Below are 26,104 nucleotides of genomic sequence, written 5' to 3'. Positions count from 1 at the left end.
ATTTTCTTAGGACCCATGATAAGAAAAAAACCACAAATATACACAAAATGACCACAGAAGCAAAGATAAGACCGCAGTGGGATATGCACAGGGCAAGAGCTACCGCATGACTAAAGCGTGACTCTTTGTTTTGGCTGGAAAGAGCAGTGAGTCACTGGGCAACCAACACCAAGTTATAGCTTAAATATGAGTACCAAACAGAGAAACGGATGTGGCTCAGCCAACTGGGCTCCTGTCTACCACATAGGAGGTCCAGGGTTCAATGCCCAGGGCCTCCTGGTGAGGGCAAGCTGGCCCTCACGGCAAGTTTGTCCACGTGGAATGCCAGCCCATGCTGGGATGCTGTCCCACACAGGAGTGCTGGCTAATGCTGAGAGCTGGCACAGCATGATTATGCAACAACACACATAGAGGAGAAAAAATACGAAGACATAGCAGAACAGGGAGTTGAAGTGGCGAAAGAGAATAATCGCCTCTCTCCTACTCTGGAAGATCCCAGGATTGGTTCCCAGAGTCGCCTAATGAGAATACAAGCAGACACAGAAGAACACACAGCGTATGGACACAGAAAGCAGACAATGGGGGTAAGGGGAGGGAATAAATAAAAAAACAAAAACAAAAAACAACAACAAAACCTAAGTACCAAACAAACGACAAGTACCGGGACAAAATTTTCACATGAAAATGTGTTGAATATCAAATTAGTCGAGTACCAAGGTATGACTGTATAGTTATCTGTGGCCAGATTAGTGAGAACACCTCACCTTGACTTGACCTTAGATTCTCACTGTGTGTGTATGTGGGTGTATGCATGCAGTTTAAGTGCATGTACACATAAAGGGCATGTCTGCTTGGAAAATTTAGCAAGTTCCCTTTGCTGAGTCAGGAACCCAGATCATAAGGGCCAGGAAATCCTGCAGGAAAGGCAAGGAAGACCTTATTGTCTCCTTTTTATCTGGTCCCATCGAGAGGAATGTGCCTAAGGAGACTCATTCTCTCTGACACAATATGAGGAGTTAGCAAGATCAAGGTTTCTGTTGTTCCGTCCACAGACATTACTGTTGTAGATAAATATGAGGTAGATAAAACGGAGAAGGTGCTGGTTTCCAGGCTGGTCCATGTATCTCTGGGAAGGAATGTTCCCATCGACCATCCTGAGGCTCTTGGGCAGTACACTGTCTCAGCAAGGCAGGAGCTTCTTGGAATATCCCCTATTTGGATCCTGTTCCCCAGCCAAGGTGCCTCCCCCTCCTGCTTTCAAAAACCAGCATTCTTCTTCCTTGCCTCACACAAATTGACATTCTTAAAAAAAACAGAAGGCTATAAGAGGACATCGATTTTTAGTGTCTCATAGATTTTATGGTCAGAAAATCCTTTTCAGAGCTCCAATCTGGATACCATCCAAATGTCCAGCAATAACAAAATATGTACATAAATTTTGGTGTTTTCATACAATGTGATTCTGTACAGCAATGAAAATGAACAAGCAATAGCTAGCCACATGCAACAACACAGACAAATCTTATTAACATAATGGTGCATGAAAGAAGCAAGACACACAATATAATAATACTGCATGATTATACTTATTTGAACTTCAAAATCAGACAAAACTAAACTATATTGTTTAGGAATGCATGTTAGTGGTAAAGCAATAAAGAAAAGCAGACTATTATTACCACAAAATTCATAATAGCATATTTCTCTAGTGGGAAAACTGGTGACAGAATTGAGATGCATACCAAGAGGGGAGTCTGGGAACTGGCAATTTTTTCCCTCTTGGGTGATAGTTAGATGTACTATCACCAATAATTATTCAAATACATATTATTCATATATACTTTTAATTTTAGAATTGTCTTAGGTTTATTGAGAAATTGTGATAATATAGAGACAGTGTAGAGAGTTCCTATATACTTCATACCCAGTTCCACCTATTATTAACATCCTACCTTAGTATGGTATATTTGTCAGAACTCATGAACCTATATTGATACATAGTTATTAATTAAAGTCTATACTTTATTCTGATTTCCTTAGATATTAAGTGGTATTCTTTATTCTAGCATCCCATTCAGGATACCACAGTACATTTAGTTGTCTTGTCTCCTGAGACTCCTCTTGGCTGTGATTGCTTCTCAGACATTCCATGTTTTTAAAGATTTTGACAGTTTTGAGGAGTCCTGGTCAGGTATTTTGTAGAGTGTTCTTCAACTGAGATTTGTCTGATATTTTCCTCTTAAACAGACTGAGATTATAAGTTTTTAGGAGGAAGGCCACAGAGGTAAAGTGCCATTCACGTCACATTATATTAATTGTACATAGTATCACTATGACTTAACTACTGTTGATGTCAAACTTGAACACCTTGCATTTGACAGGTTTCTCCAGTGTAACAAACTCCTTTTCTCCCTTTTTCCCATACTGTTCTCTTCGGAAGGAAGTCACTATGCCCAGCTCACTCTTAAGGAGTGGGGAATTATATCCCACTTCCTTGATGGAGAAGCATCTACATAAGTAATTTGGAATTCTTCTGCATAGGAGCTTTGCCTCTTTTTCACCATTTGTTTATTTTTTCAGTCATTTATTTATATCGGTATGGACTCATTTATTTCATATTTTGGGTTATAATCCTATACCACTTTATTTATTTGCTCAAATTTTTCCAGCTATGGTCATTAGGAGCTCTTTCAGCCAGCTTCTGTGTCTTTTTGACATAGTGCCATCTTTATGTTTTTGTTTGAGCACTCCTTTACTTTCAGGCACTACAAGATGCTCTAGGCCCATCTTGTATATTTTCTGCCCCAGTTCTAGAATCAGCTGTTTCTCTAAGCAGCCCTGGGTCCTTTTATTGAAAAATGGTAGAAGAAACCAAGATCTGAGTGCTAGGCGAAAATACATTATATTTTATGCACTTTTCTATGTTTAAAATTTTTATTGTGGTGACATATATACAACATAGAATTTCCCATTTTAACCACTTTCTAGTATACAATTTCATGCTGTTAATTATATTAGCAATGTTGTTATCAACTTTCCTTAATGTTATATTTCATAATAAAAATGAAAAAAAGAAAGATAATCATTTTGTCTAACTTAGCCCTATTCGTCTTAAATTGTTCTAACAATGGAAAACAAATGTGTACGCCTCTTACACAACTGCTTCACATATACATGTCATGGTAGTTAAGGACACAACCTTTGGAGTCAATGTGGGTTTAATTTTCAGCTTTACCACCTATTTGCTGTGTGATCTTGGTCAAAGCACTCAACCTCCCCATACTTAATTTACTTACCTGTTAAATAGCAAAATGATAATGCCTATCTCACAGAGTTATAGTGAAGATCAAATAAGAAAATACATGTCTTATTTAGCCCAGCATCTGAATCAGTAAAATTCACTAATAAATGAAATATAGGAAGAGTGATGTTTCATCTTTCCCACTCTATTTTCTCCTCTAGGCCATACCAGCCCAGATATTCCAATAGAGGGACCTGGAAGATGGTTCCAGAAACAGTGCTTGTTGACCTGGTTTCAGCCATTTTCAAGCCCTTTAATCTTTTTTTTATTACCTTATTTTGGACCAACTCCACATTTTCCACATTATACTTCTTTTTTTTTTTTAAAGAGCAAAAAGGATTCAACTGGTGTTCTTCGGTACCCATGAAGTGTAGCAAGTGAATCTGGACGTAGAACTTTTGATTTTAATTCAATAAGAGAAATGGTGTTTCCCATATTCCATTTAATTTGAGTTCTGAACTAAATCAAATATTTTCCAGTAAAAAATCTACAGGCATTATGAAAAAGAGTTGTCTGGAAAGAAAAATTACAAGGTTTTCTGGAGCCTGTTTCTGCTGTTTAGAGATGATGTAAGTGCGAGAGGCACTGTCTTCTTGGTGTCAGTTTCTATTTTATAGCAGAGAAAGAACTAATGCCAGATGCTAGTAATTCTTTTAAAAAGGCATTCTTCCAGGGACTAATATCCAAAATAAACAATTGCTTGTAATGAATGATGATTGCTTGTAATGAAATAAATTCATTTCAGGCAGGAAACTAGTAGTTTTTGTCTTTTAGATGATATAGTGACTTTTATGCATTTATGTGTCTGATTCTCCAGGAGACAAGTTTCTGTGGGTTTACAAGAATGAATAAAGCAGAACTTTAAGAGTCATTTAGGGACCAAATAAAACTGATCAAAGATTAAAGATGTTTGGTAATGAAGAAACTACTTTGTCAAACTTAGGTCATTGTTTTAAGGTGAGAACCAAGGAATGAAAATAGAAGGAAAGTATCATTTAATAGGATTATTTAAACATGAATCATCAAGTGATAAACAAATTTAATCTTTCTAGGAAGAATAAAATCCATACTTTTTCCAAAGGACTTGCTGCAACTATTTCCAGTTTAAAAAAAAATGCAGGCATTATGAAAAAATCTGGGTAGTGTGTGGACTTTAGAATGAGCCTTCCTGAGTTTAAATCCCGGTACCGCTAGTTGTCAAATCCTGAGTAAAATGGAATTGTTGTCAGGATTAAATAATATATATGTGAAACTTTCAGGTCAGTGTTTGTTTTAAAAGTGCTCTAAAGTCACCCATACAAATATTGCTTCTCTAGGAAAATGGTGTCCAAGTTTCACAGGAACAGGGACTGGAGTTTGTTGTTTGCAGAATCTTTGCTTCAGCCAAATTAATAAAACATGGTTCCTATGGGCTGCAGGATCTGGAAATTCCTTTGCTACACATGTCTCTGTGCTAGACATTTTAATAAGCAGGACTCTGGATCAAGGCCTGGAAGATGGTTCCAGAAACAGTGCTTGTTGACCTGGTTTCAGTGAATTTTATCATCCCTGCTCCCTGTCTTGTGTGTTCAGACATTTCTTTCAGAGTAGCAGTCACCTGTGGGGTAAGGAACCTATTACTGGTACTTGGGTACAAAAGTTTCTGCTGTTTCAATGTAAGGATTTCAATAAGACTTCACAGATTTTGTAAAAGAAATAATGCATTTTTGTGTTTGCTTTTTTTTCCCTTCAAAGAGTGTTTTCAGAAGTCTGAGAAAAGGGAAGTGGGAGAGAAATGTTCTTAAGAAGTAGGTGAGAAAATGATTAGGGAGAAGACAAGAGAACAGGTAGAAAGCACAAAGTCTAGGTCTCGATCAAAACTATCAATCCTAGGAGTAGTTTAGAAAAGTTGATATCTTTAATTACAACATGTATACACACACATGATCCCAAATGAAGATTGTTATAAAAAAGAGTTATATGAAATTCATTATTTTATCTACTTAGGGATGAGGTATCCTTTATGGCAGGGTTTAAGGAAGAAATTTCCGTAAGATCAGGAAAATATATGCTTCTGAATACCTGTTTGATTTTTCTTATAAATACTGCAAAACTTATAATTAACTGTGAGTTCCTCTTTCCTTTAGCCACTAAGAAGCTCAGAACAAACTTTAGTCACTGTCCTGGACTGTACAGTATACATTTCCGTATGTTTTATTTTTTCCCTATCCTTATTTCCTCTTTTTTCCTAATGTACTCAATTACTCATATTTATTCCTATAAGCACCTATGAAATCCTTTGTGGAAGAAAAGATATATATATATATATCTATACATATGGGGGTACAGGAGTTGCTTCATATGCAGACACATGCTTAGTTGTAGATGGTCTTTCTCTATGGATTGCTACTAGTGTCAGCAATCACCTAGGACCATTTAAAACTGTGCTTTGAAAGTGTACTACTATTGAGGAAACTTTCAAATGACCTTGCATTTGAGATAAACTTTTTTTTTTTTTTAAAGAAAAGAATTGTAAAAGGTCCTTATGAGACATTTGAGCTTTATGGCTGATACAACGTGTAAAGGCAGTCCAGTTAACCTGGACCCACCATGGGAGGATGAAATAGGAAGCTGCTAGGTTTGGAAGAAAGCCCAAAGATTTTGAGGAAACCTGGAATTTAGGTAGAATATAACAGTATCAGGGATTCAGCCACAACACATTCATTTCTGTGTTCACAATAGCTTCTAAGTATCTAGCACTGTAACTACAAGACATGGTTTGAAATTATTTTCTAAAAACATTCTTACCCTTCCCACTGCAGACGCACACACATTCAGACAACCAAGAAATGACTTTGGAAAACAAATAGCAACATCTCAGAAACACACACGTACAAAGATTCCAAGACAACTGCAATGACCGCCTAAACAGTGCTGACTATACATAGAACCTCTTGGTAGACCTATGGATTTTGGATGGTCCTAAATGATTCCTCCTGCTGGGCCAGGCTCTTTCTGGTCAGTTGAGGTTTGGCTTTACTGCAATAAAGGGCCTCAAAGGAATGTGAGGTATGCTCTAAGACCACTGATTTTTGCACTTCTACTTTGGTTGTGGGTAAGGGTGTCTGGCTAGACTCTTCTGATGAACAGCAATTGTAACAACTGAGCAATTACAAAGCCACAGATGGTTAACTTTAGTCCACAGAACAGTGTTTCTTAAACTGAGATATTTGAACCATCTGATTTAGAATTATTCAGAGACTGGGGGTGGGGGAGCTTCTAAAAAATACTGATATCTGGGTACCATCCCAGGTCTACTAAATCAGTATATTTGATTTAAACATATTCTAATACCTGCTCCCCCCACCCAGTGATTACTGAAAGCCACAATTACAGAAGCTAAGAAATAAATAAAAGACCGTGGTTCTAATTCTGAAATTTAATTTTCTAAGTTTTAAAAATTGGTAAGGTAGTCCTAAATTTTTAGGGTTAACAGAAGGCAAGAAAATTTTAAACAAAGATGCCCAATTAAAAGGTAAATTCTTACTCATAATTGGTAAAGTTTGAACATAAAAAAGTGTGCTTTAATGAAAAAGGTGGTGGGTTCTCAATTAGGTGTCTACCTGAAACTAACCTAAGGAATAGAAAAGACTAATCAAGACTCCAGCACCTACAATCTGATTTATTGGACTTACCACACTCAGCTAAGATGGAGGTGAAGAAGGACAACCACCACACCATGGAGCCTAGAGTGATTACAACTGAAAATGGGAGGATTGCATCCAGCATCCAGGTGGAATCTGAGCCTCCTCTTGACATAAAGGTGCAATGGACACAACCAATCCAGTGTCCACATAGAAGAGGTGGCATTGGATTGGGAAAAGTGGACATAATGGACAAAGGGTATGGGGAAAGGCAGGAAGAGATGAGAGGTGGAGGCGTCTTCGGGACATGGAGCTGCCCTGGATGGTGCTTCAGAGGTAATCACCGGACATTGTAAATCCTCACAGGGCCTACATGATGGAATAGAGGAGAGTATGGGCCATGATGTGAACCAATGTATATGAGGTGTAGAGGTGCCCAAAGATGTACTTACCAAATCCAATGGATGTGTCATGATGATGGGAACGAGTGTTGTTGGGGGGGGGGAGAGGAGGGGTGGGGGGGTGGGGTTGAATGGGACCTCACATATATATTTTTAATGTAATATTATTACAAAGTCAATAAAAAATAAAAAAATTAAAAAAAAAAAAAGAAAATTAAAATGTCAATCATACATATTAATGTAAAACAAATCTATAATAAAGAAAATCAACAAAGCAAAAAAAAAAAAAAAAAAAAGAAAAGACTAATCAACAAGGAAAAAGAAGAAATGAGCATCCTTCCTTCTAAAATGTAAAACTTACTGCCATCGGGTTTTATCTTTGAAGGAATTTTTCCTAGAACTGTTCCCTTCACTGGGTCTGTCTTCTTCCTCAGGCTCCAGGCTCCTACTGCAGCTCCTGATGATCTGAAAGATGCTGTTGACAGTGGACTCCTTCTCCGGATTCTTTAAGCCATTCTGTCCCACGCGTTGTAAGAAATTATCTTGTCCATTGTAATCTGCTACAAACTACAGAGAAATAGACCAAGAATTTGCTATTGCAACTTAATAGACTACATGCTAAAAAAGACTACTGGGCTAGGAAAACAATCATAATAATAATAAATAATGCATTTGTGCACATTTTATTGGAAATAAAACAAGAACCTCCAGGAAAAAGTTTTTTCATGTCACCACTCACTCTTGTTTTTCACTAAAACAATTTTAGTCCCTCTAGGAATTAACACTCCACTTCGAATTTAAAACACAAAGAGCAATATTGTTTCAAGGTTCCCTTGGGAGAAGATCAGCCACTTTAGAGAGGAAGGGCAGGATTATTTCATCCTTGTAGCAAAAACTTAGAAAATCCATGCAAAAGGATCTTATTCTATGGAACCAGATAAAATTACTGGAACCCAGGGAAAACCATTGAGAAAGGGTGACATTTTGCTTTATTTCCTACTTGACAGTAGTAAGAGAAGTTTCGTGGTGGCTTTCAAGCCCTTATTGTTTTTACTCTTGATCAGGAAGTTCTTTCCACCAGAGCAAAACGCTGCAGCTGGGCCAAGAGATAGCGTTCCTTCTTCCTAAGATGTGAGGTCACCCTTGGGAAGCTTGCTTTAAGTGTTCTCCTTTTCTTCCACTTTTAAACCAGCTCATAAGACAGAGATGCAAACTAGTGTTGTTGCCTCTCAAGTCTCCCTGGCTGCAAGGGCCACACCTTTGTTCCCAGATGACACAGAAGAGGTGGAAGTTTGAGGACAGTTTATCCCCTATCCCACTGTGAAGGGGCTGTGTGTGTGTGTGTGAAAGAGAGAGAGAGAGAGAAGGAGAAGGAGAGGGAGAGGGAGAGAGAGAGGGAGAGGGAGAGAGAGAGAGAGAAAGAGAGAGAGAGAAAGATCACTAGTGGGTACTGTTACTATGGTGAGAAAATGGGGCTTCTTTTCCATAACGTTCTCCCCATTTTAAGCCCTTCTTTCATTTTAAAATCCCTTGTAGGAAGGCTTCCTTATCTTCCTCTTCCAGTTTCTCATTGTCCCTTCTCTCCAATGCCTAATGCCCTGAGCCAAAGCTCACAGCATCTTCTCTACTCTGGGAGCCAGGAAAAAGAAGCAAGGGGCCTTGGAGGACTGAGGCAGCTGTGATGAGGAGGCTGGAGCTCTTCTTTAACAATGAAGCCCCAGCTTCCCCAGCGTCCTCCCACAAAGGATAAAAAGGACAAGGACTGCCCCCGTATCTTTCTTCCATTGCTTTTGAATCTAAATACTTCCCTCATGCGCTCACCTAATTTCCTTTATCCCCTGCATCCCAACATTCCCACACATCAGGAGAGAAGAAAAACTCATTGGCCTTGGAAAAAAAAATCACACAATCCTGACACCCTCTTTCACTTGTACATTATCACTCTAAATCCAACTTAACAATATTAAGCCAGAGACAGTGGCGGTTGCTATCCTTTATCCCCCCCCCGAACTTTCAAGGCCCTAGCTGTTATGGAATAACACCCTAACAAAAAATAAGCCAGCATCCGCTAAACTCCCTCTTCTTGCTTTAGCGAGTACAGGCCGGGTGTGACAAGGCAGGCATCAACAGTAAGTCTTCAGGTCATGCTGATTTTGAAAGGCCTCACCTCTAACGTTTCTTCTTGGGAATTGTACCGTGGACAAAGCTTCACGAGGCTAGAGGCGCCATCAAGGGCTTCACAGAGCTCCTTTAGGAACACCCCACAGAACGGAACCACCCTGCAGCCGGGGATGTGTAGCGCCCGCGTCACCACCTTCCTGTACTCGCAGGAGGATTCGTGCTGAGCCATCGCATCCTTCAGGCTCCTCATGGTCTCGATGTCAGACTGGTCCATAAACTGCCACATTTTTAAAACTTTCCTTGACCTATTGCAAATAAATGACATCTTTTTTTTTTTTAGACCGAAGGAGAAATAATACAGTTTACACAAATAACCTAAATTCCCTACAAATTCATTCATTTTTCCCTTCTAAGTTTTCTTTATTTTTCGATATATATTTAGATTTCATATCTCCACCTACTTCCCAAAATTATCTAAGAATAACTTTTAAAATTTGAAACATAATATTAATAGGGCAAATAAAAACAAAAACAGGCCTGTGGAATGAGTTAATTATGGAAGCTGGGTACTGAATTTAGGTTTGAGTTTTTCTGGCTGCTATGGCCAAAAAGGAAAAATAGTGGGAAATATGGTTTATACAAATATTTATAGAGGATTGCCTACAGAAAATATGGCCCATCCACGGCTCTCGATATTTTAAATACTACCCTTGAATTAGGCCAGTCCTTCAGCAATATACATGACTGTTATTTTGGCTTCTTTTAGAATTGCTTTACCTCAACAAGCTTTGACATTATGCCATCAGTCAATCTGAGAGACAATTATCTTACAGTATTTTTTGCATAACGGGATGTTAAATGGGACTGTTCCTATTTTGGAATTGCTTCTGAGAACAACAGATAACGCTATACCTCACCTTCTAAGGAGAGGTGCCAGGCAGTTAGAAGAGAAGTCTGTCCTCAAGAGTCTCTCACCCTCCCTCAGCCCACACAGAGGAAATGGATCTGAGTAGACAGGAAATGAGTACTTCTTTGGAGAGAGTTGCTGGAGTGCCATATGTAGGAAGGAGAAAAGTGTCCTGAGGGAGGGGGTCTTTAAGTGAACTCCACAGAAAGCCTGACCTGTGTCCTGCTGAGTCTGGAAATCACAGACACTGGTGTGTGGCTCTTGCCTGGGAAAGCCTAAAGATGAGAGGCTGCTGGAGCTAACTGATGGCAAAGTGAAGAGAAAAGGCTCCAGTGGGCATGCCCTGCAACTGCAGAGTTTGGGAGGGCAAAGTGCTGAGTGTTTCCTGTTGGTCAGGAATGGACACTATGGAAGAGAGATGGAAGTGAGTCATCGCAAAAGATCTGCCGGCCAAAAATGAGGCAGAAATAGGCCACGAGGGCAGTATCTCCAGAGCTAGATGCTGGGGACTGCGGACTGAGAGGTCAACCAGAGGGGGCGCTGCATTTTGCCAGGTACTGGTGCAGTAGGAGGTCACTATAGGATGAGCCTGGGGCAACTCTAGAGGAGGGTGGCTTCTTATGAGGCTGTGAGAATCCTTTTTTAGGAAAGAAGTGAAGGTATAAACAAATGAAGTGAGTGAATGAATAAGACATGGTTCTAAATATTTAATGATCCTTTTTTCTGTGAGCAATGGAGTAGTTATGGTACTCTTGGGTGCAAAGAACAAACGCTTTTTTCTGTTAGATTGAAAATTTAAACTATTTAAAGGTTTTATTTACTTTTATGATTGTAAAGGTAGTACGTGATTATTGCAGACAATCTGAAGAATAATGAAAATACAGAAAAATCACCTTAATTCTACCATCTACAGACAATATTTAGGTATATTTCCTTCTAGTATTTATTCTATTACTGTCAGTCAGAGTGTATAAGTATTGCCACGGTTACTAATAATTTTATTCCAAGATAGTTCTATTCATTATGTTACTTGTTTTCAATAGATACTAAATTTTTTCATAAATGCCATTTTTGATGGCTAAGTAGTATTCTATTATATGGATGCATCATATTCCCTTTAACAATTTTACTATTGTTGCTCATTTAGGCTATTTTAAATTGACACCACGAATTGAGTGAAATTCTTTGTATGTGAATCTTTGTACTTCTCATGGTTTCCTCAAAACACCTGAGAATTTAGTTTGAGTAAGCAAAATGTACAATGTCTGTAAAAAACAAAAATAATTTTACAAAAAGATTGCTTCTGCTTTCCATCAAACTGCTTAGGAAAGAAACAAAATTAAAACTCTACTTATCCTGATATTATTAAGTTACTAGAAATCTAAAGATTATCAAGCCTAAAAGTGTCTAAAATTTTTTGCCTCCTCAATCATTCTCTCATAAGAATATCTGGAAATTTATCTCCTGTATAAATTGTTCCAACAAAAGAACTGCATACCAGTTACTTTTGCCCACCTACCTGTAAAGATCAGTTTAATGTTTAGCCAGGTATAGGAGCATGAAACTAGAGTGCAGTGGGCCTGTAACGTATGGTATAACACAAACGATCAACGGCGAGGTCTAGCTGCTTTGAGGTCATTCCTTGCCTAAGAGAGAACCACCCGGCTCATGGCCTTCTCAGACTCTGAAGTACAACTAAGTTGGTGTGAAAGTCAAATCCAACCCAGGGGAGGCCTGGGTCATCCTGAGGCCATTCTTGTAGCAACTGAAATTTCTTTCTTACTTTTTTTTTTTTAAACAAATCAATTTTATTGATACATATTAATAAAGCATACGATTCGTCCAAAGTGTATGATCAATGGTATTTGGTATAATCACATAGTGATAATCACAGCTATGTGATTATAGCAACTGAGATTTCTAGCATTTAGCCTCCCAGATGGTCTCCAATGAGCCACATCTCCTGGGAGTCATACATTTGTGTTGTCCTTACCCATAAGGAATCAGTGCTGGTCCAATGTGACCAATACAATATGGTGGAAATGCCAAGGTGTGACTTTGGAGGCTAGGATAGAAAGGGCATTGCAGCTTCTGCCTGGCTCTCTTGGTTTGCTTATTTTGGGGGAAACCAGCCCCCATGCTGTGAGGCCAGTGATGGTCATGTGGAGAGGAAGTGTGGTCCCAACTTGACAGTCAAACATAGAAGGATAAGAATTATTAACATAAAACTATTTTATCATAATTTGATTATATTTTTCTTAAAAGTAACAGCTTCATTGTACAAAATTTATCACAGAGAAAAAAAGCATCTGAGGTATAGCCTCTTGTTCTCCCAATATTTTTGTGACTTTTTCATTCTTTTGAGTCATACCTGGGTGCATTTTTATGACTAATCTGAATGCCACTGACATGATCATTTGAATTTAATATTAATTAAGGATGTTCAAAGAAAGAAAAATTTTCCAATTCTGGTAATTTTACTCTCCTCTCCCAACCCTCATTCCATACGCAGGGACCTGGAGAATCAAAGAAAAATCTCAATAAGAAGCAAGATCCAATTACAGTAAGAACCCTATTGGGAAATGAATCTCAGACAATGATGACAACAATAGCAACTCTTTATGGAGCCTTACTTACTAGATGTCAGGCACATGTGCTGGGCACTTTATATCATCTCACTGAGTCCTTAGAGCAATTCTAGAGGAAGGTGCTTTTTATTATTATCCCCATTTTAAAGTCAAGGAAACGGAGGTTCAACAAGATCAAGTAACCTGCCCAGATCACATAGCCAGGGGTAGCTGTGGGGCAGCCAGGATGTTGATTCCCTGTCATCCTGACCTAACCACTCAAGCTCTTCCTCACACACCACACTGTTTTCCAGAGCTCTGAAGGGCAGATGCTCTATGCCAGGTTTCTGAGGCTGAATGGGGAAAAGGCAGGAGAGTCTGCTGGTGGAATGGCTATCCTTGTTATTATAAGGGTAGTACATCACAGGGTTTAGGAACACGGGCTGTGAAATCAAGGCTGCCTGCATGTACTTCCCAGCCATACCAGCTGGCCTTGGGTGAATGACCTAACTTCTCTAAATTTTATTTTCCTCTTGAATAATGTAGGAATGATAATAGTACCTCCCCCCAAAACTGTCTAAAAGATGAAAAGATATAGCTCATGTAAAATGCTTAGCCACTGCTTGCCCATGTAGTAACTGTTCAATAATAACGAGAGCTACCATTACTGAGTGCTTATTACTTATGTTATCCAATGTTATTATAAAGGGCAGTTGGGGGAGGGGACTACAGTGCTGGGGTAATTCATAAGGCAGAGTTGACAAGAGATAGGTAACAGTAGAATCGATGGGGCAAAAAGGGGGAAGAGAGAGGTCAATGATGGGACTCATGGGGTTAAGCAACCAGTTAACTTTACTCATCTTGGCCATGAGCATGGGATCAGAGCGTGCACAGCTAATTAGGATCATGAAGAGTCCACAGGGGCTGAACTCTGCAGCATCTCTGAGGGACAAGGTTTGTGGGGCAAGCAAAGGATAAAACATTTCCCAAGGATAATTACAAGAAATTATCTGGTTTGGGAAAATGTGGCTACCCTGGCAATTAATTCAGTGCCATTCAGGTGGTAAGAGGAAACTACCTAGATAGCCACATTCCCCACGGACCATACCTGAGTCCTGCCAGGAACTCCATGACAGCGTTGTAATTACCCATGTTCCAACAGCATTTGGCCACATGCACCAAATATGAGAAGACTTCCCGCTTTTCCTCCATGGAGCCTGCAGTGAGGATCAGCCACGTCACCCAGGAGCTCACCTGGAAAATGCAGAGAGGGGCATCCACTGAAACTATGTCCTGGAAGCATCATAAATATTTTTTCACAAGAAATCTTAAAATAAAAAAAAAATTAGTTTGGTACTAGGAAAGCAAAGGATCCAGGAAGAAACCTGAAATGAAGGCACGGCTCCAATTGTTTTGTTAGGGGATTCAGGGAAAGTCACTTCACCTCTCTGCAGCTCATCATCTTCACCTTTAAAATAAGGGGGCTGGAAAAGGTAATTCATAAAATCCTTCTTGATGCAGAAAATTCCATGAGACCAGGGGAAAATAATGCCTAAGGATAACTTTGACAGAGACATATTTGAACTTTTTATAAATGCATTATTTCTTATCCTCAAATGAGCAAATCAGAAGAATAATACTTAGACAGCACTTACTATGTGCCAGCATGTTCTAAGTATTTTACATAGATCAACTCATTTACTTCTCTCAACAATTCTAAGACATAGGGTCTATTATTACCCTCATTTTATATATAGGACAATGAGTGACAGGAGGTCTAAAGGATTTGCTTAAGGCCACCAAACAACAGGTGGACTCTGCTCTAGAGTTTGCGGTACTAACCATTCCCACTCACCAAATGCCTAACATGTATGCATGAACTCTAATTTCTCCAATTTGGGGTTTAAATTTATTCTAATGTTAATTATTTTTTCTATTACACAGAGATTTGGATGATAATACTTAAAAAATAATATGCATCTAAGTCCCCCATTATGAGATGTACCCTCTAAATCATCTGATAAGTCTCAAAGATTATTTACTATGGCCTATACTTTGGTACTTGGACACCAGTGCTCATCTAAGTTACTCTCTCCATCACAGCTGAGGTCTGGGTTCCTAAGCTCAGCTGTTAACAAAGCCTTGGTGTTGTCCCCACATGGCCCCATTCACTGCACTGGTTTAGCATCAGTGCTAAAACCTGGGGCACACTTGAGTCCCTAGCCTAAGTAAGAGAAAAGCCTAAATAGAGACCCACGACAACTGCAATAGAGAGTTCAAGGTCCAAGGCATACTGCCTATGAGTCCATGAAATGCTAAGAATTACTGGCATTTAGTGCTGGCAACAACTACAGAGGGCAATCCAACCCCATTTTTCCAGCTCACAGGAGCAATGACTTTTCCTAGGCAACAATTCTTGTTGATGTCAAAACTAGGACTCCCAATCCAGTGTTCTTTCTGATGAAGGGTGACAGTTTCTTTAAACTTGGCACTGGTTAGGTCTTTCGAAGCATTAATTTGGGAGCTGGATATTTCAAGACAGATGGAATAATAGCAATTCCAAAATGAGTACCAAAAATTACTAATGAAAAAAAAAAAGAAGGCAAAGGGACTGCTGCTGAACATCTCTTTCCTATTCCCACCCAGAAACAAGTAGGGAAATAACAGCAACAGGGAATTTTAGTGACAAAACACGGCTCTCCTCTGACCCCAGCCAGGAACACTGGAGTAATAACGTACCTCTTTCCTCCCGAAATGGACTAAAGCAGAATGCGATGGACCACCTACTCCCCTGAGCGAGCCCTGAGCCCCAGAGGCTCCCAGCTCACACCTCTGCTTTCCTCATGCTCTGGACCTCACTGGGCCCTGGATAAAGTCAGGAGAACACATGGAGAATCAGGCTCTGGTCCAGATCATCTTTCAAGGGACTCACAGCACCCTGGGAAGAAAAGAACCACTTGTTCTCAATCTCCAGGGACTGCCTGAGTACCCAGGAACTCTCCAGGATTCCCAGAGACTCTCCTAGATTATCTTTTTTTTTCTCTTTATTTTCTTTTAAATGTTACATTAAAAAAATATGAGGTCCCCATATAACCCCCATAGATCAGCTTTTGATGAATTCCATCCTACTACAGGACATCATCAGGAAACACTCAGAATCAAAAAAATTGTCCACTTTGAGCTGGAAGTCTAACTCCTTCTCTTCATAGATGAAAATGAGATCCTGAAAAGTTAAAATGATTCCTGAAAGTCGCCCCACTAATTCATTGCTGAGGTCTCTGGATACATTCTTTCTACAGGTTCACCTCTTTTGATACAGATGGCAAACCAGGGTCTCTGGAAAGTCACTGTTCGTCAAGCTCCTGGTACGATGCAGTGACTTACTAGCCCAGTGGCCTGAAAGGGTTAACTCATCTCCCCCTCTTCACAGAGTAGACCGAAATCACCAATTGGTTCATGTCTCAATCCTGATCATGCATCCAGATTTATTTCCTATCAGTTAAATCATTTTCCATATACTTTCCCACAACACTAGGGAAAAAATAGCGATACCATATTTCACATGGAAACCTAATTTAAACCAACTGTTCCATCTCCAAGTGTGAGTCCCTAGGGTCTGGTTGTTGAGATTATGTAAGCACTATTTCATAAACACACACACACACACACACACACAATCTCAAGTTTACAGACTTCAGGGACAGTTCTTATGACAGCCTAATGCATTCATAATTTTACGGGCATTAAGTAATGAGAGTGCCATTTCTAATTATGAAAAAATAAACTACACAAAAAGAAACTCAGGGACTAATGTCAAAATGTTGCCCAAAGCATAAAAGGTGGTCATATTTCCTAAGTGGAAAATGGGATGTGTTGCCAACCCAGAAGGAATTTCAGCACACTGACATCACACAGAAAAATGCAAAAATCTCCTAAAGAGTATTTTGCCTCAGGCATAGGGACACCCCTAGAATGGAAAGGTGCTAAATGTGATAGATATTTTGCCTTATTTCAATGGCCAGCATAAAAGAAGAGACAAAGTGGCCCTGGGCCGAGACTTCAAGAGCTTCTCCCAGAAGGTTCTGTGCTTACCCTGATGACCCTAATACTGCCCGCCCCCTGCCCCGCCTGCTCCCCGCACATGCATAACACTCCTCCACAACTGCTCCTCTCCAAATAATGTTTTCTTACCCGCCCCTCCCTGCCCTCTCAGTACTCTTAGGTCTGGGAAACTGAATACCTTCTTGATCTCTTCATGTAAATACCTTATTGCCAACATAGCAGTCCTTGCTCCATTCAAAGCGGCCTTTCCCTGGTCCACTATGTCCTGCCTGGACCCTCTGTAAAGCTGAATCATTACCCTGGCCCCTCTGTAAAGCTGAATCATTACCCTGGCCCACCAGGCCATTCTCCAACCTTACCTTATCTCTCCCCATAGTCCCGTTTTCGGGAAGGTGACCCAGGCATTTTCCCACCTCATGGAACTTGTACTGGTTGCTCTTTCTATGGGAAGGCTTCTCTCATCTCCTTACCTTTTTATTTAGCTAATTCCTGCTCCTCCTTTAGGCTTAACAGCCCTTAACCCAGCAATCAGGATCCCACCCTGGGCCTGTGCTTTAGCGGGCCCCACACAGGTCCTCCTCCAGCTGGGACCCTCTCTCAGAGTGGGAAGTCAGTGGAATGGAGGGGACATGTCCGCCCACAGGCTACGCTCCCTTCCACATCTAGATCATTTACCCCTTCTAGACTCTGGTCTTGCAAATCCCCTGTCCAAACAGCCCCAAGCCCACTTCCAGGCCTGAAGGGTGGCCAAAGGATGGGCGTGGGTGTGTGTGGACAGCTGGAACTGACAGCCTGAGGTGTCCACACACAAGTACGTGCATGTGAGTCAGGCTGGGAAGAAAGTGTGGGCAGGCCACAGGCTGGAGGCCTTCTCTGTGCTTGTGTCCCAGTCCCACCAATGTCAGGGCAGAGGCTGCCTTCAGGAATCAGATGAAAACATCACTTTCTTCAGGAGGCTTGGCCTGACCTCATCCACGTGGATGAGGTGCACATGCTGTGCGTTCTGTGATGACCTCACTTATCCTTGACCTCATGCTCCCAAAGAGGGCAGATAATGGGCCTGTCGTGCTCAGCAGCAGCAGGCAGCATCCAGTCCAGCAGCTGCCTGCGGTAAGTGCTTAGTGAGAGTCAATGACTGAGAGGAATGAATGAAGGATGTTTACCTCCCCTACGAGGCTTTTCTGTTGGCTCACCTAGTACGTTACAGTCAATATCTTCCTGTTTCTCTTTGACTTAACTAATACAGGGCCTTCAGTTCAAAATTACGTCTGCACGTCAATTCTCACCAGTGCATGGATTTGTATCTGGTTTATTTTTGTTATATTTGTATGCCTGACTCTTTCACATGGTCTGTTCTCTCTCCCCTACCAGACTCTAAGTCCTCAAGGACAGAGACCATCTTTCCCACATCTCCAGGATGGGGATGCTGTGTGTGTCTGGCTGACAGGCAGGCCACCCAGAGTCCCAGGAGGCCATGGGCAGAGAGGATTCTCAGCTGCCAACTCTCAGGGATTATATTTGGGAAAAGGCCTGAACTTCCTTCTGCTGTTCCCAGGTCCAGTAGAAGGGGATAAATGACTTTCTGCTAAAGAGCTTTTTTTTTTTTGAAAACGCTGAGCAGAAATTTTCACAAAAAGACGATCCTTTGTAATGGGTTTCTGGTCACCCTAATGGCAAAGGCTGGGTTCAAATGGTGAAATCTAAAGAAGACAATGAGAGTCTAGACAAAGCTACTCTCAAGTAGTTTATAGCAGTGGCATACCTACACTTGCCTTCCATGGAGTTTTACTAATACAACCCTTGGACAAGTGTGTGTCAGCATGTATACATACACACATACCCGACAAGCATTGCTTCTCAAAATGTAGAGCACTTGGACAGAATCACTGGTAGTGGTAGGGTATTTGTTCAAATGCAGATTCCAAGGCCCCATCTAGATCTAGAAATCATGCTCAGGGAAGGGCCTAGGAATCTGCATTATTAGATAAATTCTCTAGTGATTCTTACATGCACTAAAGTTTGAAAACTAGGCTCGGGGGTTCAGTGTCCTTTTCTGCACCCTGGGGCCTCGAGTCAGAGCCTAAGCACCATTTCTATAATGCCAGTCCAATTCATAAGTCACACTTTGTAGCTTTGTTGATCTAACTGAACCTGAGACTGAGACTGTAACCCCTTTAGAATTAGGAAGGAGAAGCCAGAGCATGGCGGCCTAGCCCGGGGGTGGAGAATAAGGGCCCATGCTCTGCTCCTAGTTCCATTGTTTCCTAGTGCATGTCCCTGAGACAAGCCGCCTAACCTTTCTGAGCCTCAATTTCCTTTTCAATAAATGGGAGTAACACTACTTACCTCATAAAATTATTGTGAGAGTGAAATTGGAGATTGTATATAAACATCTCAGCATGATGCTTACGGTGCAGATGAGGGCTCGATGCACGCCTATAACAGAAGCTGTCACTACTGCTGAGGCAGCTCCCACAGACGCTACTAATAGTATTATTACTGGAGTTGAAGAGAAGCTGAATTCAAGGAAAAAGAACACAGAAATCTAGAAGAGAGGACTTTTTAAGACCCACTACAACACGGCTGGACCAGGAAGAATCTATGATTGCCCTTAGCATCCTTTTCTAGTAGATGACTAACTCATATACTATAACATCTCTGAATGCTTCCCTGACTCCCCATTAGGAATATCCATTTTTCTATTAAAATTGCCTAATAATTTATATGTATAATTTTATTGTACACTGTTCAGGCAATTTCTCCACCCAGCAGTAAGCTCCTTAAACACAGAGGCCATGATTTGTTCATGCAGGTGTCTCAGTATGCAGGATACAGGGGCCAGCACATTATGTGTGCCCAGCCGCCCTCCGTGATGTGAAATGGGTAGAGAAGAGTCTCTCGAACTCTCTGTCCAGTTTGTCATGGTTCCACTGACATCTCTCTGCTTGGGAGGGGCACAGAGGGGACAAGCAAGTCCTCAAAGGTGGTTTCTGGAGAAGTCTCCCTAAGCACATCATGGATGATGCCCTCTCCCTTCTCCTCTCTCACTAATGCATAGAGTGGTCAGCGGAACAAATTCGAAACCTCAGTTTGGCCTTCAAGGCTGGCACCATTTCATCCAAACTTACACCTCCAGCATTACTTCAACTGATACCATCCAGTCATCTGTCTGACATTCCAAGCCTACTATATTCTGAATCACTTCTTTTTCTCCACCTATTCCTACCTCTATGTTAATGTCCAAACTGCTTCCTTATGTAGTGAATATAGAGGGGATTTTGTTTATTAGTTCTGTTTGGCTCTCCAACATGGCTTTAGTGAGTTACCCTTTCCCCACCTTAATCTCTACAGCTGCCTTCAGGATTGGTCAAGCAATTTGTTCAGAGATGGGTATATGGCCTAAGTCAGGCCAACAGACCCCTCCTTGAGTCTTTTGCTGAAATGATCAGGAAAAAAGACATATCCTGTTTGTTGGAATCATAAAGTATAAAGATATAAGCTTGGAGTTATTGGCAGCTGTTTTTGCCACAATATCAAGACAGTCTGCCTGAAAATGAAGTGGACACAAACAAAAGAGGAAGATGGATTTCTGGAGACACTGACCAGATTCCTACATCTAGCTATAACTGAAGCACACTGACAATTACATAAAACAATATATGTCCTTTTTTTGGTTGAGTTGAATTTCTGTATACTTGAAACTGATAAAAAAAGTCTTGACAAATTCTGGCTTGAGGATATTTTAAAATTATTATTATTATCTTCTTCCTCTTTTTTAACTAATATTTAGTGAGTATCTACTACATACCAGCACCATTCTGGACACTAGTAAACAAGACAGACATGATATCTGCCCTCAGGTAGCTTGGAGCCCAGTGGGAGAAACTAACATTACGCAAGTGATTAAATTACAATATGGTTAATTTTATGATTGGGTAAGTACAAGACCCATTTTACCTGTCTGTATCCTGCCCATCTTAGGAAGTCCAGTCTTTTTACTACTCCTTGGTCCCAGCCTCCCTCCCAAGCAACTTTTTTTAATATCTCTATGATAGTGCTTATTTTTTCTACAAATAGTTACTATGTGATTGTGAATTTGTGGGGAAAGATGCTAGGCACTGGGGGAAGGGGTAGGAGGAGCTAGAGCAACTATAAGAAAATTATACAGCATACTCTGGTTTGCATTAATGAGTTGTGGACATGGCTACCTTCTCCGCTACTTGAGAATAGAGAACATATTATCTGGCCACTTTTCTATTATTTGCAAAATGTGTCTTGCCCATAGTTTATAATAGCTAGTTAATTATTCCCAAATTCTTCAACTGTAAATTCCCTAAAAGTTTAGAAAATAGCTTCTAAATTCACTGGCATTACTTACTGTTCAAAAAAATCAGCCAGAAGTCATTGAGAGTATACTTGAGATTGTATAGTATGTGAATATATCTTAATAAAACTGCTTTAAACAATACATTATTAGTATGTAGGAAAAATATCAGCTAGCAGATATACTTCGACATAGATAGGCAAATGTCATCTCTAGGTAATTGGATTACAGAGATTTCCCAAGAGTTATCATGAGATATTCTCTTCTCTCTTACCACACTCATCGCATTGAATGGATCATTCATTCTGAAATCTATTATTACATTGTATTCAATAGTAAGCCTTATTTCATGTACATTCTCCCTTTCGTAAAAGTATTTATTCATAGGCCTTGAACAGGGTCTTTGTCTCATCCAGTTGTAATATGCAATTAAAATCCCTTGCTTGCAGTTGGCTTAAAATGTCTTTATGTAAATGAACTGTTAGCTCTTACCTATCCTAATCCTATTGCAAAGCTATTTATGAATTCTTTCCTTCTTTGCATGATTTTACTAACTACATTAGTAACTGCTTCCATGTACTTGTGAGAGGGATACTGCTTACCCCTTTGAATTCTCTCAGCCCTATGTGAGTGGTACTAAAACCACTCCCATTTTACAGATGAGGAAGCTGAGGCTCAGAATGGCTAAATCAGCTTGCCTAAACTGGGAATGAGACAAATCCAAACCTTGTGCTTTTTTAAAGCACCATTTTCTCCTACCTTCTATATACTCTCTTGAGGATTAGTACCAAAGGTGGATCAAATATACATTCAAGCCTCTGACAGCTGCCCCAGTCTACTGGACAAAGAAATGTCCCAGAAAAGAGTGGGACATAGAATGTTAGCACTCTGAGAACTGAAGTTCACTTAGAGAATATGGGGTTGGCACTTACTGGTTATTTACCAACATTCCCATTCTGTGTCATCCATGTGAAAATCTAAATTTTCCATGACACATTGAAAGAGACAAGGTCCTCCTGAATTAGAATCTGTAAGAGGAAGGAGTGAAGGCCCACGAGAGAGTCCATCTCTGCAGCTCACCCACAGAGACAGGCAGATGTCCTAGGAGAGAGGACAGAGAAAGTCAGGAGATAGTCCCCAAGAAATGTGGTGCCTAGGCTGCTGCCCCTACTGGAAGGCCCACCTGCTTCCCTCAGCCTCTGCAGCCTCTTCATTTAAGCTGAACTGGAGTTGCCTTCACGCACTTACTCATTCAGCAAATATTTACAAGTCCGTCCTCAAGGAGCTAACACTCCAGTGTACATTGTTGTGGGAAGTGGTGCATGCAATGAGTAAAGCAGACACAGTCCTTGATCTCCCACAAGATGGTAGCAACTGCACAGCCCAACAAGATCTAGTCCTCCTCCCAAGCAGCCACGGTCTGGATCCCGTGAGGCCCCTGCTCCACCTCTCATCTCTGGGGGATCAAAATGGGCAATGTGGTGGGTGCTCAGGGGCTGACTCTGTTATAAGCTGTGTTTGGCCTTCTCTGATATCAGTGAAATAATAATGACATCAAATACTACTTAGACTCTGTTTTAACGTATTAATTCACATAATTCTACAATAATCCAATGAGATATATATTATTATCCTCATTATATAGATGGAGGAGTTGAAATAGGGAGTTTACTAACTCACCCAAGGTCAAAGAGCTACAAGGTGGGGCTGCCTGGCTTAAGATCCAGTCAGACAGCCCTGCTTTAGAGCTTGGACTCTCGACACTGTCCCCTCCTGCCTGCCTCTGTGGAGACTGGCCAGTTCTTGACTGCTGGTGTTCCTCAGGTCTCTGTCTTTGGACTTTCTTGGGTCTCTTCTCATGCTAGGATAAGTGAAGCAAGATCACTTGCATCAGAGCAGACAGCGAGGCTCCAGTCCCATCCTATAATCACCTGCCAGCTTCCACTTTACCCAAGAGGCTCGAAGGCTAGTGTTGGGGGAGGATACCCAGGAGACATGACACAGAAGGCCTGTGGGTTATATTTGGGCTATGACTGGAAGATTCCATTTTCCCTGAGATAAAAAGGTTGGGCATCAGAGTGAGGGTAGTGGTGGCCATATGTCTGGAAGATTCCATTTTCCCTGAGAAAAAAAGGTTGGGCATCAGAGCGAGGGTAGTGGTGGCCATATGTTCTGGAATGGGCAATTCAGAGGTGTCTTGAGTGACAGATGGACATGGCCTTCCAGGTTTCTCAAGTCTCCAGGACAGGGAAGCTACTGGTCATTGGCCATGCTGCTTTGAAAAGGGGGAAAAGTAAAGTTTGACTTCCAGAGCCACCCAGCAGGACCAAGAGGTTCTGGGCTGGGCTATAAGTCACTCTGGGTCCCAGGACATCTGGACAACTCTCAAAGGAAAGCAAAAGTATATCCAGCAAGTCACTATTTCATGCAATGTGGGTGGTGAGCAGATAACAGGAGACTAACAACAACTTCAGCACTAATCAAGCAGGAAGGAGAGAATGGAGGGGAATAAAATAGTTTGCATGTATTGGCATACATTTCTCTAAAGACAGATCAAGCACATTCTGGCCCTGCTGGATGCTGGCAGATATAACAGAACCTTAAGAAGAAGGCAATTAAATCTGCCATGTAGTACATATGAGTAGGGGTGAGCTGCTGTGAGGGAAACCTGTTATTGTAAATATGATAAAAACTTGTATTCTGTCTTCTCAGCATCTCTGTTCTAATGGAGGTTGATGGGAATAGAAGAGTGTACTTAACGGTGACGAACACAGGATTTGAAGCCACGGAAACGCAGGTTCCTTTCTTGGCCTTGCTATTTACTATTTCTGTGACCTATCACAAATTTCTTACTTTGTGTAAGTCTCAATTTCCTCACCTATAAAATGTGGGTAAGAAAATGCCCTGTATCATAGGAGTGTTGTGACTAATGAAAGAGACATTATATGTAAAGGATTCCAGTGCTTGCAGCACAGTGGATGCTCAATAAATGTCAACTGCAACATTAATTTTTTTTTTTTAAAGCAGCGCTTCTTGAAGATACAGCATTTGTAGAAATAATGTTGGCTTTCTATTACAGTGCCACCTTCCGTTCTCTATTTAGCAGAGATCATCGGTTCTGAAGACCTCCCAAGGATTAGGCCCTCAGAAACATGGATCCTTCATTTTTCAAAAAAGACACAGGAAGGACAGAGGGAAGGTAGAAAATGAGAAAGAAAAAGTTTAAAAAGAAAATATCAATTGAAAGTCTCAGGCAAGTTGGCAGCAAGGGAGGGGGAACAGGAGATGAGGAAGCAGGATCAGGGTGAGGGTGGTCTGAAGCAGTGGAAACACACAGATATGGTCTGGTATATGAGGAAGTGCTTGGAAAAACAGTAGTATCAAGCAGGTACCAAAAGAGCAGCCAAATCAAGAACCCAGGGCCCTCACCGCAGGAAACACTGGGCTGCAATTACCCCATTTGATTCAGAGTGGGATTAAGTTATATCACATGACACTAGTCAGTTCCAGATCTTCCTCGCTTTGTAAAAAGGAGGTCACCTTTTCTGGGGAAAGAAGAGCTTCCAATTCTGAGCAAAATCCAACAAAGTGAGACAACCAGTAAGGCAGCACTAGAGTAAGGAGCTCCTACAGTCAGCTCCTGCTACAGGGCAGTTAGTAAACATCCAGAGTTATCTGGAGCTAGCTGAAGCACCTGTTTGGGGGCTCCAGGAGGCCAGATGAGCTTCCTGCCACATCCTTGAAGGAGTGGAAGGAGGAGACTGTCCATCTGCAGAGCAGATTCATAAGTAGAGCGCTCCATGCCACGGAGGCCAGTGCCCATCCTCCACTGGAGGCACAAGCCACCATGGGAGCAGTTCCGCAGCTGGAATTGAAAACTCCACTTCCCAAAAATGGGGAAGGAAGAGACAGTTGGGTACCAACTTCAGCTATTGATGAGTAAATTTAATGGGCTAAAGTGTAAACCTGAGAACAGTTAAAGTTTGAACCTGTCCAGGTTAGAAAGAGGCTGGTAGCCACCACTTTAACTCTGCACCTGGCATGAGGGGAAGCAGGGTACACAGAAAATTACAGTGCTGTGGGGATAGGCTTCTTTCCATCCAGATCAGACTGCAGCTCTAGCATAAGCCCCAAGTCCACCTCCAGCAGGGAGGAAGCCGGGGGGACCTGTGCCAGCCTGTCTGGGAAATTACCAGCCAAGCCATGGAGGCCAGTGATTGTCCTACTTAGGCAGCACAAGCTGCCTCAGGAGCTATTCTGTGGTTGGAATGTGAAGCTCCATTTCCCAAAAAACAGGGGAGGAGGAAACGGTTGGCCACCGATTTCAGCTACTGATTGGTGGATTTGGCTGGCTAAGAACAGCTAAAGTTTGAACTTGTCCAGGTCAGAAAGAGGCCAGTGGCCACCATTTTGACACTGCCCCTAGCATGAGGGGAAGCCGGGCTGACTGAAAATCACAGTGACAGTAGGAACTGGTTTCTTTCACCCAGATCAGCCTGCAGCCCCAGCCAATCCAGGTAACTGCAAGTACATTTGGCAGGCACAGACTGAATAATTGGATGTTTATCGGGGCAACCACGGTCATCATAGACATGCTCCGCATAAATTGCTGCCCACACCTGCAGCTCCATCAACGCCCCAGGCATGGGAGAAAGGGACATGAAGCTTTATCAGTCTCTCTGGGCAACTAGAGTCTAGGCCTGCACGACTTGGAAAGGATAAAGTTGGGAGAAGTTTCATTGGTCCCTGGGGTACTGAGGGCAGCTTGAACCTCCGCAGCTTATAGTACCAACTACAT

General features: G+C 41.3%; 1 protein-coding gene across 7 annotated transcripts in view; it reads right to left on the bottom strand.

Annotated features, from left to right (window-relative positions):
• PLCE1 (phospholipase C epsilon 1) overlaps positions 1–26,104 on the bottom strand; it is a 384,952-nt gene that overhangs the window by 83,185 nt on the left and 275,663 nt on the right. For all 7 annotated transcript variants that reach the window (XM_058298789.2, XM_058298793.2, XM_058298790.2 and 4 more), the window contains 3 exons: positions 14,029–14,174; positions 9,493–9,751; positions 7,687–7,892 (listed from right to left, as the gene is read on the bottom strand). In XM_058298789.2, coding sequence (XP_058154772.1) covers positions 7,687–7,892; positions 9,493–9,751; positions 14,029–14,174 — 611 coding nt within the window. The remainder of the gene's footprint in view (positions 1–7,686; positions 7,893–9,492; positions 9,752–14,028; positions 14,175–26,104) is intronic.

The sequence above is a fragment of the Dasypus novemcinctus genome, chromosome 6 (genome assembly GCF_030445035.2).
Source record: "Dasypus novemcinctus isolate mDasNov1 chromosome 6, mDasNov1.1.hap2, whole genome shotgun sequence".
NCBI lineage: Eukaryota > Metazoa > Chordata > Mammalia > Cingulata > Dasypodidae > Dasypus > Dasypus novemcinctus.
This window is presented reverse-complemented; position numbering and strand designations above follow the sequence as displayed.